The sequence below is a fragment of the Malurus melanocephalus genome, unplaced genomic scaffold (genome assembly GCF_030028575.1).
Source record: "Malurus melanocephalus ecotype Western Australia unplaced genomic scaffold, MMel_1.1 scaffold_5, whole genome shotgun sequence".
NCBI lineage: Eukaryota > Metazoa > Chordata > Aves > Passeriformes > Maluridae > Malurus > Malurus melanocephalus.
Window position 1 is genome coordinate 5,122,343 of NW_026623237.1, and position 15,597 is coordinate 5,137,939.

The window sequence follows — 15,597 nt, forward strand, 5'->3', positions numbered from 1 at the left end:
TGATATCATTTGGTACTAATAATACAAGAGGTTTGTCAGAGTGGAAATAAATTAACAATTGACACAAATGAGGAACCTAGGAAAGCAGAAAGTTGTAATTTCTTCCAGAATGCAGTGCTAACACAGATAGCATGCATTTTTGCCAAAAGTGATATCACATTCTCAAATCCTATTTTTCCTATTTCATCCAATAAAGAATGCAGTCAAACACTATCAGTGACTTTCTAAAAATATTGAAGAGAATACTAATGTGCAATGAATACAAATAGAATGAGTTCAATTCAGAGGTCTGAAGTCAGTCCCCACAACTATCCTTAAACCCTTAAGTTTCATGCTTTCTAGAAATAAACATATTTAAACATTGCCAAAAGTTTACTGGTTGCCCCAAATGTACTTCAAACATTTAAAATGATTCAACAAATACTGTGTAATATGCACTATCTCCCAAATTTTAAAAATTGAGTACCATGGGAATAAAATCATGCACTAAAATATTTCCTTCCTCATTAAAACAGTGTACTTTTTCATTAGAGGAAAAATAAATTCTATAAAAAATAACTGTACATGCAACTGCATGTGCTCAAATAGGATTTGATGCAACTGCAGTGCTCAGATATATTACACTCAGATAAAGATTTTACAGTTTTGAAACTGATTCAYATCCTTGGGAGGCTACCTTACTCTGCTACTTTAAGAGAAATACAAAAAAAATAACACTAAGAATGCTCAACCACAGAGGTTTAGGCATTTTATTTCAAAAGACAGAGATCATATGAGAGTCCCATCACAAAAACCTAACTGAAGCTATATTAACAATATATCAAAATAAAATGGTTTGTGAAGACTACCTAAATGGCTAAAGACTTATTTCCATACAGGAGCTTTTTTTAGATGTTGCTGCTACCAACTGTTTATATTGCAAATTAGATTTTGAAATCCTCAGCATGCATTTCAAATGCCAAAGTCATAAAGTTGTCTTAACACATTAAAATATAGAAAGGGAATTCAGATTCCGTAACCTGTTGCTGCAGATTCTTACGCATCCAAATGTAACAAGAAACTGCTTTATTGGAAAAACAAATGAAAATATAGCCCTTATATTCACAGAGCTGCCAGTTCTTTTCGGTTTCAATCTCTGCCTATTTTTCTGTGGCAGAACATGAGACAAAAAGTTCCTATTTGGATTTTTACATTATGATTTGTCTGTACACAACTGTCTCCCATCTTACCATTTCCACAACTTGTAGCCAAAACKAGAGCAAAGGACCAGTCCTGCACTGTCTAATAAAGCAATCCTGCACAAACAAGACTAGTCTTCTTTTTTCTCCTTCTCTTGGGCTATATAGTTATGTGTCGGAAAGAAAAATTTGGTTATAAATGCTCCCTAAGGTTCTGACATTTAATGAATGAATGAATGAATGCTGCCTGTAGAATACTTTAAATCTTGTGATGACTATTTTTTAGCACAATCAGTGGTGTAGGAAAAATGCTGCCCTCAAATCACCAGTTAAACTGCACTAGCACAGGCAATGCAGAAATTAAATTGTCATTCTTATTTTCAAAATAGCCAACTCTTCAAAGAAGGATTATTCAAGCGTAAAGCACTAGACTGCAGTTTTAGAGGCTACATATCTCATATGTGATCTATGCCAGTCATGAGTTTTTCCACAGCCAAACTCCAGATCATTAAAAAGATGAATCAAGCATTGATTTTGCTTTCTTCTCTATTTATGTTTAATAATCTTGTCTCTTTTTCTTTAGATTTTGCTTAAGAGGGTTCTAATCTTCAGAGGTCAGAAGGTATTATCATAAGATTTAAAAATATGGATCTCTGGAGAAGTTACATTTTATGTCATAAATCCTCCTTCTTAGATCTCTAGATTAATCCRTCTTCTCTATTACACTTTGTCAAGTTTCTCTCCTCTACATTGCATTAAGTTTTCTATTTCAATATCATGAAGCAGTTTCTTCACTCAATACTCATGTTTATCARCAGCCCTTATGGTGATTACCTCTTGCCTTAAAGTATTCCTACCTCTCAAAATGTAACTGTTGAAATATTCTTCCTTGAGAAAGAGAACAAATATTTTTGTTGCCTATTTAAATTTTGTAATCAAATGCTTCTTTCCCTGTGTCCAGGTGTATGCAGTCATCCAGCAGGAACACAGAATTACCTGACTATTTCATATGCTCTATGTCTTTCTTGTCAGTGATTTTGTGACATATCCTCTTGGAGGAAGAAAACCCGTGAAGTTCTAATAGAAAATTAACTGTATTCCAATAAAGACACATTGACAGTGCTCACATTATTCAATACACTTTTTATATCTACATTCCACAGCCAAGCATGAAGAAAWAGAAGAATCTTCCAGATTTTGGATATGCCAACATTTCATTTGAATTTTTCRGAATCAGTAAAAACACCCTTGACACATATTTATTTTGAAATTAATTGAACTACCATTTGTGGTTTTGGGTTTTGGTGGGTTTTGTTTATTTGTTTGGTTCGGGGTTTTTTTTGTTTGGTTTGGGGGGGTTATTTTTGTTTTGTGTTTTTACACATAACAGCACATGTTTATGCAACAAGAAGGAAAAAAAGAGGGGCCTTGCTTACATTAAGTACTTCAGAGGTAATTCAGTGCTTAATCATAGAATGGTTTGAGATGGAAGGGACCTTCAAGATCATCTCATTCCAATTCCCCAATCCCTTCACACTCCATGATTAGAGACATCTTCCACTCAAACAGGTTGCTCAGCACCCCATCCAACCTGGTGTAGAATACTTCCAAGGGAAAAAACTTCAATGGGAATGCTTGACAATGCTCTGTAAGGCTATGTTTTCTAATCTTTACATTGTCTACGTATGCTCATACATGTCACACTCACAATCAGTCTACAGTTTAGAAGAATTTTCGTGTTCTTTTAATTTGAATTTCAGTAAGTTATGACATGAAGAATCACCAATATGATCCGCTATGGAAAGAGAAATTAATTTCACTGTGGACATATACTTAAAAAGAGGATACTAACTTATCTCCAAGGACTTCCAAAATATAAATCTTATTTGAGAGAGAGGTTTATGACCATTTTAACTCTGGTGGTGTTAAGAAAGGTTTGGAGCAGCAAATCTCACCTCAGCAATCATTCTGTTGGTGTCCCCCAAGAAGAGTAGGTTTAAGGCTTCCTCTTCATTGGTTGCTTGCTGAAGAGAMAGGTTTTTCAGATGTATGTTTTGATCAGAGTCTTCCATTATTGTCACTTTTCTACACGGACAATAAAAACAACAAATGAAAACCAGAGTTTTAATGCAATATTTGTTTCATACTTTCATGGTGATTGCACCTGAAAGGGGCTAATTCTTTTTTTACTCTGTCACCTCCTTTCTATTCCTCTATTATAAAACTTCACATAGAATAGGAATATATGAAAACTATCAGTAATAGAGAAAGCATGGCAATTTCATTTATTGAGATACAGTAAAATCTCAAGAACAAGAGGTTAGATGAATCATCSCAACCAAATAATATGTAGGGGTTTGTTTGCTATTACCAAGTACAGATGATACATAAAGCATACCATAATTTTGATGTACAAAAAGGCAAGGAATACTTCAGAATAAACACATCTGTAGACAACATGTTTCTAATAACATTTCTTTGCATTTGTCAAGATTGTTTCTCTTTTCATTCTTCTTAAATGGTAGTAACTACAACAGTAAATTTTCCCTTTCTTAAATTAAAAGCAAGCAAACAGAATGATTTTATTTATTTCCACCGTTAGAAATGCTCTTAGTTACACTACTACAAGACTTAAATTTCCCAGAAAGGAATTGGATGCAAGTGGCAAGGATATGGCAAAAACTCCAGCAGAGCTTCTAAATAGAAGTGAAATTCCTTTTTGCTTCTTTAAATARTCCTTTAACAGGAGAATTTTTTTCTTCTGTAATGGTTATTGAGAGTTCAACTTTACTAGCAGTACTGAGTAGCCATTAGTTTCTCCTCAGCTGGGRTATTCTATAGTATCCAACATGGAGCCCAAGTAGTTGCCTCACTGGATTTGGAAAACTCCCAGAGAGAAGAATCTGTTAAAATGTAAGTACATTAAATCTGAGGATGAATAAAAACACGTCCTTCAGGGTGAAGCACATGTTCTGATGCAATTAAAAACAAGCAAATTTGAACTTTATTAAAAGTTGAAAGTTTTTTTTTTACCTTTATTTTCTGTGTAAATGTAAATAATACTTTATACCTATACGTGTGTACCTATACATATATTTACCCATATAAATATTTTTTTCATGTTCTTCAGAATAAACCACAAGAGGGAGTATGGGGCTTTAGTTTTTATCAGTGGATAGCTCTCGCATGTTAATTACTTCAAGTTACTTCAAAACCAGAGATACTGAGTTTTGTTCTGCTTTGCTTGCCTTCCCTGCCCCCCCCCCAAACAAAAAGAATCAAATCAAGTATCAAAGCAGCATTCCATAGTATTACTCTTAGATACGGTGGGAATAGTTCACAGTCCGATGGTCAAAACATTCAAATGGATATAGAGAAATAATTTTACAACACTGCAATACATTTATTATTTTCAAGAAAAATTGCATGTAAAAGTACACAGAAAGCTTCTTTAGTAGTCATAACAATTGCTTTTCCAAGTATGATTGACTMACACAATTAGCCTTATTTTTGTGTGGTGGTGTAAGATATTTCTAATATAATCACAAAACTCAGCTTCCCCATTCAAAGCATAAAGCCCAGAGTATAATTTTGCTCTTGCGTATTAAAATTTTTATGTCAACTTGTATTTTGTATTTTGTAATTGTGCATCACACACTAAAGCTCAGAGTGGTTCTGATTACAGCATGATGCTCTGATTAATTTTMATATTTTGAAATTTCATGGTAAGAATCATCTACCTATTTTTATAATTTAGGAAAACAATATTGTTTTATTATGCACATTTGGCATAGTATTTAAACTTTTAAGTATAAAAACTTTTCAGTCTACACTTTGATCAATGATTATAAATAATTTCCAGAAAATGAAGATATTAGTTTGGACGAAAAACTCTGGAGGATCATTATATTAGAAAGAAAACAGTATTGGCATCATTAAACAGCAGCAGCCTCCTCTACAACAGCCTTGCAACTATTAGAAGGGTTTCTAAATTGAAGCCTAAACTTGCAGATCTAGAGAGGCATCTACCAAAAATTCCTCAGAAGGTTATGTTCCAAAATGACACCAAAAATCATATATTTTACAGYGCTATAAACTTAATGTATAATATGATGATAAGTTTGAGAGAGCATTCTCTATATTAGTGAAATCGTTAAATTTCATTGCACTAATTTGGATCTTGTACTGGAAAAACCCTGTTAATTTATGCATAATGACTTAAGGCAGAGACAAGATTTTCTGTTCTTTATAAACAAAGAATCTTTTCCACTTAGCTTAATTGATGAAATCAGCAACTAACAAGAAAACCTTTAGGATGGAATCCAGCTTTTTTATACTGTTATTAATTCATGCCCTTTTCCTGCATCAACTGAGCCGCCACCAATGCTGGAGAGCCTWACACACTGTATGCTTTCCTTAATTAAATTCTTGTTACAGGCAAACAATGACCTTAAAGCTTCCTTTGATTAATTAATACTGTCTTATTAATTTGTGTACTATAAATAATTAAACCCCCCCKTAATACATTTTGGAAAAAAATGACAATTTAAAAAATCAAGCTTTCTATTATTATAACTGCCTCTAGGGTTTAGAATTGAAGAAATCTAAAATAATCTCAAAAACTTTATAAACATTTAGAAATCAATCATAATAATTCAAACAAATAATGTAGGAGGATACATGACTTCTATGACAGAAYAGAGCAGAATATAGTCATATTACTTCATCATGAGGAGATTATACAGCCAATAATAAATTTAAGAAAAAGATTAAAGTGAAAAGAAGAAAGTATGCATCTTGGAGTCTTTCCAGAAGAACGGAATAAATTAATGGGTAAGTATAGATAATGTTTTGTAAAACTGCAAGTAACTTTATGGATTAGGAAAGAATGATCAGGTTAATCAYCTTATGTATCATTCCCAAAAAATGATCTTCAAAAGTACAACTTCCTGAAMGCCACAACAGAGGACAGTGTCAACACTTAYTCAACAGGTAAGGTTCCAAAGTTACTCAGCTACCAGCACAACTTTCAATAGCAGATGTATTTAATTTTCTGTTCAAGTAGAAATCTAGAGCATAATCTCCTTATGAGACATGGCAGAACTATGAGATGAGTAAGTGACTATTTGCTTGACACATCATATTGTGATAGGAAATGCTTCCCGCTGTTTCCAATGGATTCTGTTTTGAAACAACAAAAACACAGTTTGGCTGTTCTGGATGTTAGGGACATGASTGCGAGACTGTTACACATTTAGGAGTTAATGATTCATGCAACAGAGAGCCTGAGCAGGCACAGCCTGTGATGTGCTGCACAGATCCCTTGACTGCAGGAGAAATTCACTAAGTTCTCATGAGAACACCTAGAATGAAGCTGTTTTCTTGTAAGGAAATTCTACAAAGACTCAAAAGATCAAAAGGGAGATTTTCGCTCCATGGCCAGGAACTGTATTTCTCTGCACAGTGTGCCATGGGAAATCTATTCAGGCTCTGTGCAATGAATGCAGGGCACCCAGCATCTGATAGGATGCAGGATTTACTTGCCATTGATCTTTCACCTCTTACTCTGTCTTACAGAAGTAGATACCCTATTAAGCCATTTGTTGCTAGGCCTTTCTCACTGTGATCTGGAAAAAGCTGTGCACTCTCTCTCTTCCCTCCACCCCACCAYTCCAACAAGGAATCAAAACTGAACCAATGAGATTGGTGGATCATGTTCGAACAAAACATACAAAATATGCTAGAATTTGCAGGCGACCTCATTCACAAAAAGATAGTTGTTACATAAACTTTGATATTAACTCGTGAAATGTGTATAGAAAAGTTATCTTAGAAAATCTTCACTGACTTTCTACTCTTTTTCAGGAAAAAATCAACATAAAATATGGATGTGAATAACCAATATATTACGTATGCTGAAGTTACTGTATACATTTAAAGSGCAATTTGTTTGAACAGTAATGAAAAACAACAATCTTAGAAGAAATAATTTGAAACAGTTTTTAGCAGTCTCCTTATTAACAAAAAAAAAAAGCTTAACCTTACAGAACCCGGTACTCTAACCTTTGGGATTCAGTAGAAACACAATGAACACTCTTAATTTTGAAAGACTGTATCTAATATTAAAAAAAAAAAAAAGTGAACTGATACTAATATTAGCCTTAGAAATTTACTGGTAATTTTCAGAAGATTGAAAATATAGCTCTTGAATGTTTATGGACGTTGGTCAGTTTCCAGATTACATAGTTGGTACAGCCATTGAAAGCAGCTGATACTAATCCTGTTGAGCCTGAATAGGAACATCAGGTTTGCTTGCAACAAAAAAATCAGAATGAATAAAATATATTTCCTGTATGTTGAAAATTATACCTTCAGCCTTTTTTTTTTTCATCCTTTTTTGTTAATCAACACAGGAATTATTATACTAGTTGTTTTAGCTTTCCATGTCAGCAATTTGATAATTCTTAAAGCCCTTGGAGGGCAGTGGAGAAACAGCAGAGTATAAACTCATTTGAGTTAGTTAACCAATATCCAGTTACAGATTTTATTTTAAAATGAAAATATTTCACACTGACCCCATGCAACATAACACTTCTGTGTGTTGCTAGCATATATTGATACAGGCATCACTGTTGATGTTTGAAGTTAATTTGCTCTCTGCTTTTAAGTGTAGTTTTCTTAAAATCAGCCAGCATCATACAAAAACTTATWCATTTCCCTCTCAGAAGACTTTAAAAAAATCTTCACACAAAAATAGGGAATCACTTATRCTGACTTGAAGTTTAGATTATGTTTTCCTCTGGCTCCATCACTCCTGAGCTACCTGAGAAACAGCTCCTCAACTACTGCAGTTTAGATTGTCATTCTAGGGCAAAACAGCACTAATTTTAGTCTGCCTTTAGATGCAAGGGGTCACCTGCCATAGGACAGGTAAAGCAGTAACTGGTTATCTATGACTTAATCTAGTAATTCTTGACTAATGGTTCTGTAACTTTAGTCTTTACTTTTGTGTTATATTCAGTGCCAAAATAAAATTCTTACTGCTTAACAAATAACAAAAAGTTAGGAAGAGTTTTTACTGGTAGATTGTAACTAAAGTGAAATTGGTTAGATTCAGTAATGCTGGGTTACATAAATTACAAATACAYTACAACAGAACCTGTTGGAGATAAAAGGCTCTTGCATAAATGCATAGGAAATGAAGAGCTTCAGAAAAATATTCCTAATTTGAACAGACCTTTATGAAAACATAAGGCAGCAGTAATTATCTAAATAGTTTTCTAGCTTATTTTAGAGCAATGATTTTATACTTTTCATGTGTTTGAGAACAATCATAATGCCCTTGTATAAACATAGAACTCTCCATACCTACAAACAGAATGAGATTGTCAATATTAAATTCAATTCTTGCATTACAGCTGGTAAATTCTTCAAATGTTTTTTTTTTGCATCTGCATATGCTGGATTTCAGCTACAGCATCACAAAATTAAAACACTGTCACTTTYGTATAATAAAACAAGTTTACAAGTTTAGTACATATACTAAACTATCTTTTGTATGAAACAATAAAGTATAGCAAATGGGTTACGTGTAATATCATTCCAAATAAACATTAAGAAAACTAGCTTTTTCTGTTAAATAAAAGTTTAATGGAATTTCAAAACCACCCTCACTTGCTGTAGAAATATCTGTACCTATCAGAAACATGTATACATACATCAATATATCTACATAGGCATGCATATGTAAATAATTACACATTTTTTTCTGCGAACCCATATATGTATACATATAGATAGACATACAGATGTGAAGAYACATAGACCATATTCATGCATTTGTCATTAATTTATTTCCAGAAAGGCAGCGACTATTTTTGTGAGAGCCTCCTCCATTCTCATCTGGCAGCCTCTAATGAAATGAATAAGCAATGTTAAGATGAAAATTTCATAGTCTACAGAATATACAAATTATGGCTACACACAAACCCTTGACTTCAGGAGCTGAGATTCCAAATCTAATCATGTAATGATTAAAGGCAATGGACAATTTTTAAAATGTTTATTATTCACTTTGCCTTAAGCATCAAATACAATTTTAATGTCTCATTTTTCAAGTACTGTCAACAAGCCTATAGTCTATYAACAAGCCTTTCATAACTTCTATTACCCAAATGCAATCTTTGCTTATTCCTTCCACTGGACTGGTAACATAAAGCCAATGTAGAGTTTGCTGGTCAGAAGTAYGTGTCTTTGATTCAAACTGTATCCCCTTCTTTTGCAGCAATATGGATAACAATTCTGTTCAGAACAATCTGCATACTATATGAGGTTAACTAATATTTTTGCTTATTCTAAAATGACTCATTTCGTCAATACCCTTCCTGTCCATCTTAAATACTTGGGAAAGTATGACACTGACTGCTAATATTTACCAAGAACATTGGGTAAATACCCTACCTTTGGCTTTGTATAGTGCTTAAAATTTAGATGTTTTGTGCTTAGTGATTAAAGCTTAGATGATTCACTGTGGAGCTCAACAGAAAATGATGCATAATATGACATATTTAAAGTAAAGAAAACGTTGTTATTTTTAATATTATCATTAAATACTTTCAATCAAACTGAAGAAAGTTATTATTTTGTATTTTGCTTACTATCACTAAAATATTAAGAGCTCTTACATTAAATTATCATAAAAATTAAATACATATTAGGTAATAAACACMTGATAAATTTTAAAATATGTGCTTACTATTTATATGTAACTTCTACTTTATCATTTATGCAAATTAATCAAGCAATTGAAATACAATCATGCAACTACACATTCCTGCAATTTTTACTCTCTCAGCTCAGAATGACAGTATATGTTTTCAATTTTTGAATCTCCAAACTACAATAATAAAAAATAAACAAAGCATGTTTTGTTAATTAAGTATTTTTACACGTTAAATATGAGTCATAAAGGTATAGTTTTAATGTACAGAACATATCTTATTGACAAATGGTGTAGTGGAAATAACAATGTCCATGCAGAGTAAAGCCTTAAAGCACTTATTAGTTATTCTGCAGAGAAAAATTTATTATCTCACTRAAACTCATCCTACAGTAGTATACACTATGTAAGTTTACAGGTAATTATGATTACCCCGCTATGCTTTATCCTAATTTACAAACAAACCATTTATCAACTTTTGTATTTTAAAATAACCTTATACACAATAAAGAGTTAACCTCATGTATGGATCACCATACATATACTAATCTGGAGATTTTAAAACTCACAATTATTAGCAAATATTCAGTACCTACTTTTAAAATGTGACATATTTTCCAGTGCATATGACTCCCAAATATCTGTTTCAAAGCTGCAACTAAATTAGTCAAATGCAATTTATTTGAATTGAATAAATTCAATTTCATAAAATGTTAAATRGAATGAGTTCAGGTAAAATATTTCAAATAACTTAATGAATTACATTAATAATGCAATAAACTTGAATAACTTACTAGCATTAAATTTGATAAGGTGAATGACAGTGTAACACTATTTTCTACATACCATACAAATGAACACAAAAATAAAATTATTATCCAAATTAGCCTCTGATTAAAATTTTTAACTGYATACCACAGGAAGCAGGTAATAAATTAACTTAGGATCCTAAACTTTGCAAGGAAAGACACTGGTAAATGCAGACAGTACWTGTAGCACCAATGTGTCATAAAGTGATACATTTTACTTCCATTTTTCAGGTGAAGAAAGTGAAACAATGAGATCAATTAGAAACCCAGTCTCATACTTTGCATTTGTCTGCTGCCTTCCTAACCCCTAGACTACMTTCTTTTATATCAGTGTTGAAAATTATTTTGTATATACATGTCCTAGATACCCCGTACTGTGTGGAAAACTAAAGCTTAATTTAAACACAGAAAATTACTGTGTTGGGAGATTTTTTTTAATAAATAAAATGGTTTAATAGTATGTGAATAACATAATTAGTTATTTCAATACAAAATTCTATTGATTTTCTGTTATTGCCCCATTGAAAATTTTCAGTGTGTTTCCTGCTCTTGTATCAGCAGTAATTTAATTTCTATTTACATGTGCCTGTTACCATCATGTTGAGAGATAAAATTTATGGTGCCCAGCATTATTTCAGGGCATTTGCAAATCCAATCAACAACTCACTTATTCAAACCTAGTGTTTGCTTAGTTATTTCAAGAATAACAGACTATAAACTATTATTTCAGTCTTGGAAATGAGGATTTAGATTTCCTATAAATTAGATATCTATAATTCACCGGCTGGAGTGTTCATGTCCCACAAACCTTTGTTTACTACTCTTCTCCAAGTATTAGTAAGTGCAAGTGTCTGATCAATGACAACAACTATAACAATCATCCATTCTGAAGCAAACACACTGCTCTTTGGAGTTTCTTGTGGCCTATTTTCTAGCTGTTACTTATCTTATTTCATATTCTGGAAAAGTAATTACCCTTGAAGGAAAAGGTCCAAATGGAAGCARGGAACTTTTCTCATTACTGTTGCAAGGAAATATCGTGTGTTACTTGTCTCTGCCACACACAGTCATACATGCCATACAAAGAGACAAGCTGCCATGAGAAAAACAAGTGAACCTTATCCTTGTCAGTGGCTGCAAGAGATCTCTTCTGCATAATAGTAAAAAACACTTTTAATCCTTTCATCTTCCATCTAGTCTCCCTAGCCTCCATACATACAAAATAGAAAATTTAGGCAATGTTGATAAAATTGGGAAAACAAAGTACTCTGATTAAATTAACACTGAGATCAGTAGCACAACTTCAAAAAGTCCCCAGAACAATATATTCTGTTATGGTTTTGATGGTTTTCTGTAATCTTATTACTTACGGCAAATCTTCCATTCTGGAGGCCTCATGTCTTGGGTCCAGCAGATCATAACCACATTCATTGTAGATTTCTAAGTAGGAAACATGAGTTGTATATACTTTACTGCTATCCTGGATAAGAAAAAAATAAGCGTTATAAAGAGAAGTCAGGGGGAAATCAGAAGACAAATTTATTTCCATGGCTTCTAGGTTACTTTCTCASTCTGTCTCTTTTCCTTGCCCTGGGTATGGTGTACATTTTCAATTTGTGATTCTTTCATGTTTTCTGTTACCATATGTATAAAGACTAAAGAAAAAGAAAGGAAAAAACAAAACCCCCCAACCAAAACAGACACACACGCATACACAAAAAACCCACTAAAACAAAAAATCCCCYCCAAAACCCCAYCATGCCCATRAGTTTAGTCTGGGATTTTTAATTGATTCCTTATACCTAAAAAAGTCTGTATATATTTAGAACATGGGAGCCTGCTTACAGGACTGTGCAATATGTAGTTTTTCATTTTTACAAGGAAAAAATAATGTTTTTATAAAAAGATAAACCCTCATATAGATAGAAAGACTACGCTTAAAAAACAAAGAAAAGTAAAAACAGCAACAAAAATAATATTTACTTCATTTAGAAACATCAGTGACATACTGCTTTTCACTCTCTTCATCATAACATTAGAGTGCTGTATATGATGTCAGCTCTTCTCTGCAATCACAATTTTGGTATATCATGTTGCCAAAAAGTAATTTAACACAACTGGGTTTCGCAGACAGAATTTTCCCCTGCTCCAAAGCCAAATCCAAACAACATAAACCTCAAAATAGTGGGCTATGATTTCCAAAATTTAAAAAAAAGAATAAAAAAAGAATAAAAAAGAATAAAAAAGTCACTTCAGCAGACAAAGCCACTGTGAAAACACTCATAAGACAGTAGAAATTTAATAATTCAATTCATTACATTGTTTTGCAACATACTTTGAGATATAACTATAYAACTTGTAGTTTTTATTTAATAATTACTTCTCATGTTTTTTTTTAATTGATAATGACAATTCACTATTAGAAGGGACATGATTTAAAAGATACACTACAGATGAATGGAAAAAATGTGGTAAAGAACAGTTCAAACAGGATGCTGTGGAAATAGGGGAATTTCTAAATTAAAAGGAGATGTTATTAAAAACAAAGGGCTTTATTTGCTTCTCATTTAGGGGAAAAAGATTTGTTTCCTTGGTTTCAAATTGTACAGYCTTTGTCCAAGTAAGAGCTTCACAAGTTTTGTATTTTGTGTCCCTGATTTCACTTTCTCCTGTTTCATCCTACTTAGGGTTAGAARGTAGATGATTCTTCTCCACTATTTGAGCACCTTCCAAACCACAGTTTTAGTTATAAAGAAATTAAACAGGGGAAGGATATGAAAAGAAAGGCAAAAGGAAAAATTAAACACCAAGAAGAGATTCTTTAAAACACACTGAGGAAAAGAAAATATTTGAAACAATGATTTGGAAGCAGGAAAATAGAAATAGCCCTATCAGCATAACCAAGCGTAACTTTTGATCCAAAATACAGCCTGAAGAGGGAACATTTTTATTGATGTGCAGAGAAGGAAACAAACATATTAGTTGTTTTTCATCACATAATTAACATAGAAAATAATGGTGTGTTGACACTGTTTGCTGTTGGCAATTACATGCAAAACCTGCTCCCTGGGTGTTGTGTGAGTGTACCAGAAGGAAACGAAGGTCACATGATCACATGGGAGGGTTTTTCCATTCCAACAAAATTTTGTGCACCTGCAATATGSTGTGTACATTTACCTGCCAAAGCCATAATTCCAAAGAGCCAAAGTAGTTACTTACAGTTGTTAACCCTTACTGAGACAGAGCATGTTAATATGACTGAGACATATACCTTTATGAATACAAATTGGTATTCCATAGTACATGAATGACAGAGTATAAAAGTACAGTGGAATTATTTATATTAATGTCAAATAATATTTAAATTGACTTAATTAAATAGCTTTGCTAAAATGTGAAGATTAATGTTTAATATATCATAGGCCYGGTGGAGCAAATGAAGAGAAAAAGCATAAATTACACCTCTTCATCTCTTCACTTTTGCYTCCTACAATTAGGAAAGTACCAGAATGATAACTGCGTTTACTCATGTAAGTATTTCAGATACTAAAAGAAAATTGAATTTCTCACAAACATAAGAACATAATGGACAATAAGTGTGCCTACTCTGGCATACCCTTTCACTTATTGACTCATTTCATTGCATAGAATGTCAAAATGAAATGCAATGCATAAAATACAAAATCACAGTGGGATTGATATAAGTGCTAAGACAAGGAGAACCACTTGTGTGAGCTGAATGTATGCTACACCAACCAAAAATAGCCTGGGCTTTAAAACTACAAACCCCCTCCAACAACGTCCRTTATTTTCAGACTCTTGCAACAAACCAAGTAACCAACACAATTACAAATATATGCTTTCACAAAGTAAGTACCATGTTGTGTTAGCTATTTTCTTCAGTATTAGTCTTAGGGATTCCTCTAACACTATTATAAAAACAATCTTCAGCAATAKTTAAGTATTTGTAAACCAGACATTAACAATAAACAGAAAACAATGTCCTATACCTTCTGCAACTGATCAAAGATATAAGACAGAGTCCTGGGAATGATGCCTCGATCACTGTAACGTTCCGCTCCTCCTGTGATGGTAAAAGTTTTGCCACTGCCGGTCTGACCATATGCAAAGATAGTTCCATTATATCCAGCCAAAACACTATACAGTTAAAAAAGAGAAGACAATTAACATTTAAGGCATAACATATTTTCCATGATCAACTTTGTATAGAACAAAAATATAATTAACATTAATTTTAAATTACATAATAACTGTCTTCAGCAATACAAGAATACACTTTAAGATATGTATTTTAGATTCTATAAAATTTAAACTATCTAGAATGGAAGGATTTCTTGATGCTTTGACTTTTTGTTAGCTGATCACACTTCTTATTTACTCTATCTTTGCATACTTTTCAGTTTGGCTGATGATTTTTTGCAAGGATGGTATTTAATCTTTAAAGATTGCAGATGTCAGGAATTGAGCCATTGATACACTACAAGAATCTAGAATATTCCACATAGGACTTCATTAAATGCAAACAGAGAAAGCTATACTGTGGTTAAAAACTCAGTGTAAAGATACTGTTATACCAAGGGTCAGTTTTTACACTGAGAATACAAATGYACTTGGACTGTCCTTGGATAAGGGTATGCAGGAGAACATGTGCTTAAATGAGTGCAGTAAAGTCTTCATTTACTGTAAAAACACACACAACCATACTGGTACTAGCAAACTTTCCTGTTAGGACTATGACTCTACAAGAAGCTTCTGCGAACAGCCATAACAGCTATGTAATGATATAGCATGAAATGGCATTCAAACCATCTTTTTCACACTTCTTACTTCTATTTGCAGAAGTGCCTAATAAAAGTCTAGTTCAAGTATC

At 32.8% G+C, this 15,597-nt stretch overlaps 1 protein-coding gene across 1 annotated transcript in view; it reads right to left on the bottom strand.

Annotated features, from left to right (window-relative positions):
* KIF6 (kinesin family member 6) overlaps positions 1 to 15,597 on the bottom strand; it is a 147,032-nt gene that overhangs the window by 115,586 nt on the left and 15,849 nt on the right. The window contains exons 4-6 of the mRNA XM_057370983.1: positions 14,717 to 14,864; positions 12,077 to 12,186; positions 3,134 to 3,263 (exon numbers count right to left, since the gene is read on the bottom strand). Of these exons, the coding sequence (XP_057226966.1) occupies positions 3,134 to 3,263; positions 12,077 to 12,186; positions 14,717 to 14,864 (388 nt within the window). The remainder of the gene's footprint in view (positions 1 to 3,133; positions 3,264 to 12,076; positions 12,187 to 14,716; positions 14,865 to 15,597) is intronic.